Below are 6350 nucleotides of genomic sequence, written 5' to 3'. Positions count from 1 at the left end.
AGGGCCAGGCATGTTAGCCCCGTCAAATACACTTTGCCAGGTGAGCTGTGAGCTCCTGTCTCTGAAATTAGGAAAGCTCAAAACTTCTTTTTTTTAAATACCCCTTTTTCTTCTGATTGAGCCTCTGGCATGGGCCCATGGCTCCAGGACATGGAGTCTTAATTAAAAAAAAATGTATCAGGCATCGTGGGGACCTGTGATGGGACAGTGCAGAGGCGGGGGGAGCCTGAGCCCGTTGCTTTTCCAGAGGCACCAATCCTGTCTCACCCTCCGGACTCTCTGCTCCGGCTGCTGTCCGTTATCCGGTCTCCGCACGCCCTCAGCTGGTCACAGAAAATGCTAGAAAAGGGAAGAAAAATATTTCATATCATTCTGCCATTGCAGCTCACAGCACCCATGGCTGCACAGATATTGGCTGGACCCACAGGGCACGGGAACCGGGCCCGCTCCCTGGGCAGGGGATGCTGGTACCCTGGGGATGCCCTAAAAGCATCACTGGCATTTCTCCCTGGGCAGGGAATGCTGGTACCCGGGAGATGCTTGTACCCAGGGGATGCCCTAAAAGCATCACACGCATTTCTCCCTGGGCAGGGAATGCTGGTACCCGGGGGATGCTGGTATCCAGGGGATGCTGGTACCTGGGGGATGCCCTAAAAGCATCACTGGCATTTCTTCCTGGGCAGGGGATGCTGGTACCTGGGGGATGCCCTAAAAGCATCACTTGCATTTCTCCCTGGGCAGAGCTCTGCTCCTGGGGCAGGAGTCACAAGCTCGGTGTGCCCCTGGGGCTCACAGAGCGATGCCAAACACCTAAATACATGTGCAGTGAGTCCAAGGGGATGAAAACCCTGAAAATAAACCATCCAGGCTACAGCTTGGGGCACAGTCAAGTGCGGAGTGGCTGTGCTGAAGACAAACTTACTCCATTGAACTTCGAGCATGCGGTTGCTTCACCAGCAAAATTAAGCAGCGTGAGCCACAGCACATCGCTGCAGCCATAGGATTTGCACTTGGTATGTGCTTGATGTTGGTAACAGGTTTTTTCTTTGAGCAGATGTAGTTTCCCGGTTGAATGGACAGGGACACCAAGGCTGATCTTTGCTCCTGCTGCTCGTGGGCTGCCCCAGGGCAGCAGGGGAGAGAGAAAAGTGAGCGAAAAGTGACCCCGGTCCCAGCTCAAGACAGACACGGACCTGTTAGAGTGGGCTCAGAGGAGGCCGTGGAAACGATCAGAGGGCTGGAACACCTCTGCTGTGAAGAGAGGCTCCATTTGGGGCTGTTCAGCCTGGAGAATAGAAGGCTCCAGGGAGACTTTATTGTGGTCTTTCAATATATTAAAGGGGCATATAAGAAAAGTGGAGAGGGACTTTTTACCAAGACCTGTAGTGACAGGACAAGGGGCAATGGTTTTGAACAGAAAGTGGGTAGATTTAGATTGGACGTAAGGAAGAAATCTTTTACGATGAGGGTGGTGGGATACTGGAACAGGTTACCCCAAAAAGTTGTGGATGCTCCATCTCTGGCAGTGTTCAAGGCCAGGTTGGATGGGGCTTGGAGCAACCTGGTCTTGTGGAAAGTGTTGCTGCCCACAGTAGGGAGTTTGGAACTAGGTGATCTTTAAGGTCCCTTCCAACCCAAACCATGCTATGAATCACATCCAGTGTTTCATTAATGATGTCATTAACACTGTGCAGCAGGACATAAGCACCTTGCTATTTAAAGTCAGCATTCCCTGCCTGTGCATCCTCTCTCGGGGGAAGAGGTTTGGGTTGGAGAAGTGCCTGGTTTCAAGTGCCTGGCACCTCTGCGATACCACAATCCCTGATGCAGATGCTCCAAGAAGACACACAGAGTTGCTGCTACACCCCCAGCCACCGGAGGGTGGTCAGACCTCAAGGAAGTACGCAGAGTCCAAAAATAAACCTTTCCCTCAGGTACCCTGGCTTTTACTGTGTCTTATGCTGAAGAACCCATCTGCATCTCCCATGCAGCTGGTACCAAATGGTCCCCGTGCCCAGAGCAGCCCTGTCCCCCAGCACCCTCCCACCTCTTCCTGCAATATAGGGCTCCTTAAGCCTTCCGGGGGACACACACACGACTTACCTGCCTTCAGCCCAGCCCGTGGTCCAAAACCCTGTAAGGGCAGGACTTTGGACCCCCAGCTCTGAGCACTGAGGTTATTTTTTGCAGAGCACCAGATCTCAAAAGAGGATTTCTGCCCAAGAGGCGATAGGACAAGCCCAAACGGATGCAGGGTGAGGAGATGGGGGATTTTTAGCAGCAGCAGGTCCATCCAGGTTTCACAGACCACATTAAACGTCACCAGGCATCAAACCCCAGAAAAACAACCCCATAGCCAACATAGTGTGCAGCAGAGGGGGTTTTGCTAATAATGAGTTTCACAGGCATAGAGGGAAGATGAAACCAAGCAGCAGACTAGCTGGCAAAAAGGTTTTTTTGAGCTTGACAGGATTAAGTTAACACAGAGTTAATGAAATGTCTCAGAGGTGGAAGAACAGGACTCCAGGAGGGCACGTTGGTGGCTTACTGGATGAGGACAGTGCTTAACCCAGGCTCTCTCCTCCCACCCTCCCAAAAATGTATCCACTTTTAAAAATACAGCAGAAGACCCAGACCAGATATGAAACTTTTACTGATTAGAGATCCAGGTGGACAAAATTTGAAATACAGGTTGAGATAGAGGACTGCAGGAAGGTTGCTGTCACTGAGCACAGAGGGACACTGGGCATTTCCAGGGCACACAGGGGATGCCACTGCTTCAAAGCGGCTCTCCTACATCAACACATGCTGCAGATTAGCTGCTTTCTAGAAGGGCAAGTCTATAAGCGCCTGTGCCTCCCGGAACCTGATGAAAAATCAAGGATAAAACCCCACAAATAATTGAAAGAACAACCCAGGAGGGGCTGAAGCCACAGATCCAGGCTTGGACTCAGAATCTGAGAACAAGAGCACAGCATGAACTCAGGGCTGTGTCTCAGATGTGCTCTAACTCGTGCTGTGCTTGTGCATAGGTTTACATAAGCTGGTGACCCCAGCCAGGCACCCAAAATTCGCATCTCCTCCATGGCCAGCTCCCTCTCCTGGTGATTCATTGCCTTTGTGCAAAAACCACAGGGACAGGCTTTGCTCCACGTTTTAATGCACAAAACTTGCACAGAGATGATCCCAGAACTGCAGGAAAGTCTGGATGAGCCACTGGTGAGACAGGGGAAGGACAGTCAGGGCTCTGGGGTGACAGCCACCTCCTCTGCCCTGGGAATAGCTCTTTTGCCCTTTGATGACTTGCTCAGGTGGTTAGGACACAGCTCCTGCAGGGAAAAGGGGACAGACATGGGGACACTCAGCTCTAACCCTACTGTCAGCTTCTCTGAGACCTTCTGGGGTGGCTTTCTGACCTAGCCTCGCGTGCCCTGGCATCTCCTTGGCTCACACACACTCCTGCACAGGAGAGCTTTAAGAATTCCGTGCCCATTCCCTTGGAAAAGCCACCTCTGCTCCCCCAGCCCCAGCAGCTGAGAAATCCCCGCTCCTGCCGTAAGGTACCCAGGAGGCCTCAACACCCACAGCGAAGCAGTAACTGCCCCCCATCCCCATCGGGGCACTAGGAATATTTATAAGGCATCCAGGACTCAAACAAGGTCACCAAAAATGCTGGAGACACCCAAGACGTGGATCAGCAGAAAGCAAAGCAGGAAGGTAAAGGTGGAGGCGAGAATAACTCAGATGTCGTAGAAATCCACGTGGGCGCCGGAGGGGAAGGTGTCCTTCTCCAGGAGATTCACCAGTTTCTGGGCTGACACGGTGCAATCTATCAGCTGGCCACTCTCCTGCAGGCTTTGGAAATACTGACGCATCTCAGGGTCTCCAGTCTTAGTCCGGGCCAAGAGCTGCATGTCCGTGTCCAGAGGACCTGGGGAAAGAGCAACAAAAAAGAAATCACGTAAGGACAAAGCAAAATCTGCGGCTCATTTTCCCCTCTGTACCTGGCTCAGCTGCAAGAATCTTTTATCCACAAAGCCAGGAGAAAGTTAATAGCAATTAATGAGCTCCCCTCCTCACCCGGGGCATAGTTGAGCACACGGACATCAGGCTCCTCAAGCGCCAGCACCTGGAACATCATATCCCGGGAAGCCTTCCCGCTGCAATACAGCGCCCAGTTCTTGAAGGGCTTCACGGCACAGAGCGAGGAGATGTTCACCACCGTCCTGCTGGAGCCGGGCCGTTTCCCAAAGGCTTGCAGGGCGGTGGAGGTGAGGCAAAGCGCCGAGGTGACGTTGAAGGCAAAGTAGCTGTTGATCTCATCCGGGTCGGTGAGATCGAGGAAGGATTTGGAGATGTCTCCCAGGGAGCCTAGGAAGGAAGGCCAAGTGAGTTAAGAGTAGTTAAAGATGGGTCCAACAACACAGCAGATCCCTTTTGCTCCTCCATTTCCAAGTGCAACCCTCTAATTACAGACAAAAGTGAGCAGCTTTGCTGGCCCAAACTCTAGCGGGGTCTCACAGCAGGGCAAGGAGCTCAGCACAGCCTGGCTCTGCCCATCGTTTTTGGGTCATCCGCTGAACCAGCAGCGGTGACACGGGACACGGAACTGCCCTGCCAATCCTCTGCCAAAACCAACAGTTCCCAACCTCCAGCCTGAAGTACAACGGGCCACCATGGGCCACCATGCACTCTCCTGCACGTCCCTCTTTCGGAGCCAAGTCAGTAAAAGACCTAATTCCTGTCTACTGGAACGCATGGTCTTATTTATAGCGAGAATGGGTGAAAAAAGGCGCTAAAGCCAACAGGTGTTCAAGATTGCAAGTGAAGGGCACACAAGGCAGAGCTAAAAGTTCTCCTGAAGGTTTGTACTCGGGGAGAAGCGCGGTGGGAGGGTGCAGGACGGTGACCAGCCGGTCCTACGCCACGAGTAACGGGTAAAACCTCCCGAGCAGCAAAGCCCCCTGGTCCCTGGTCTGCTCCCCAAATTCATTACTTTAATGAAACAGTAAGATCCGGAGAGGGTGAAAGCCCTGCTGCTCCCTCGGTTATTGACTCGGTTCGGTTATTTACTGGCACCCAAAGCACCGATCGACGCCTCGGCTCCATCCCTCGGTGGAACCAAGGGAGGGCTCGCCGGGGCTGAGCCCCGCTGCCCCGGGGAGGCGGAGGGGGGGGAGCCCCGTTGTTACCGGCGTTGTTGACGAGAAGCAGGCGGCCGGGCGGGACGACGGCCAGCACCTCCCGCAGAGCAGCCGTCGCCCTCCGCAGCCCCTCTTGGCAGCCCAGGTCGGCGGCCACGTACTCCACCCGCAGCCCGGTACCGCCGCCCCGCAGCTCGGCCGCCAGCTCGGCCAACGGCGCCTCCGAACGCGCCAGCAGCAGCAACACCGAGCCCGAGCCCAGCCGCCGAGCCAGCAGCCTCGCCAGGCTGCGCCCGAAGCCCCGGGAAGCGCCGGTCAGGACGCAGACGGCCGCGTCCCAGCGCCCGATCCCCGGCTCCGGCTCCATCCCGGTACCGAGCCGAGAAGGAGGAGGGGGGGCGTGGCAACGCGCCCCACCACGTGACCAGGCCCCATTCATTTCCTCCCCCTCCCCGCCGTTTTCTGAATGGCCGCTCCGAACGCGCCGGCACCGCCGCCAGCTCCGATTGGTCAACCCGCTGCGGGGGGTGTGGTCAGAGCGGCACCACCCCCGTCCCGCGGGGCCGGTGGGGGGAAACCCTGCGGCCCGGCCACAGCGCGGCTGCGCTTGGGGTTTTCTCCTATATATATATATATATATATATATATATATATATATTTTTTTTTTTTTTCCCGCAATGCATTTTTCAATATATTTTTTAATACTTTTTTTATGCCCTTTTTTTCCCAGCGCGGATGTCAACCTCCCCCCCCCACTCCCCTTCTTGCACCTCCCCAGCCACCGCTGCAGCTTTCCTCTAGGACCGCACGCTGACAAAGCCTTCGTACACCTTTTTTCCTCTTCCATCGCGATTTTTGGGACTCGGCAGCGGTCGTTGGTTAGGTAGGGAGAGCGCTGTCTAACCCCAAAGAGTCCTTAAAAGCCTTTTTAAAAAATAAGCATCTTTGCGCATGAAGGTGCGGGCAACTTTCAAAGAGGGTTTTTCGCAAGGGGTACCTGGTTTGTGTGGAATTGGCAGCCGGGCTTGGGTTTCCCAGCTGTTAAATCCTGAGGACAGATGGCCCTCGCGGTGCGTGAGCAGGTGACGAAGCGGAGTTTCGCTCTATTAAGCAGCAGCAGACCGGGCTGAAACCCTCCAGCGTTCTAATAAAGCATTAAAAATTCATGGTATGGCAAAAACCCAAGAGTGATATTTGTTTTGCTAA

At 54.3% G+C, this 6350-nt stretch overlaps 1 protein-coding gene across 1 annotated transcript; it reads right to left on the bottom strand.

Moving 5' to 3' along the window:
- Positions 1 to 2448: 2448 nt before the first annotated feature.
- Positions 2449 to 5970, bottom strand: SPR (sepiapterin reductase). Its single transcript, XM_075040414.1, has 4 exons — positions 5193 to 5970; positions 4081 to 4371; positions 3741 to 3931; positions 2449 to 3329 (listed from the first exon to the last, which is right to left on the bottom strand). Exons 1-3 carry the CDS (start codon positions 5581 to 5583, stop codon positions 3741 to 3743), a joined length of 873 nt encoding a protein of 290 aa, XP_074896515.1. The 5' UTR covers positions 5584 to 5970; the 3' UTR covers positions 2449 to 3329.
- Positions 5971 to 6350: the final 380 nt, after the last annotated feature.

This window comes from Buteo buteo, chromosome 1 (genome assembly GCF_964188355.1).
Source record: "Buteo buteo chromosome 1, bButBut1.hap1.1, whole genome shotgun sequence".
Taxonomy (NCBI): Eukaryota; Metazoa; Chordata; class Aves; order Accipitriformes; family Accipitridae; genus Buteo; species Buteo buteo.
This window is presented reverse-complemented; position numbering and strand designations above follow the sequence as displayed.

Bases quoted from the DNA above. Each gene is read 5' to 3' on its own strand.
- SPR (XM_075040414.1), bottom strand. From the start codon at position 5,583: ATGAATGGGGCCTGGTCACGTGGTGGGGCGCGTTGCCACGCCCCCCCT. The intron at 4,372-5,192 runs GTAACAACGGGG...CTTCCTTCCTAG, and splicing joins GCTTCTCGTCAACAACGCCG to GCTCCCTGGGAGACATCTCC. The intron at 3,932-4,080 runs GTGAGGAGGGGA...CTCTTTCCCCAG, and splicing joins TGTGCTCAACTATGCCCCGG to GTCCTCTGGACACGGACATG.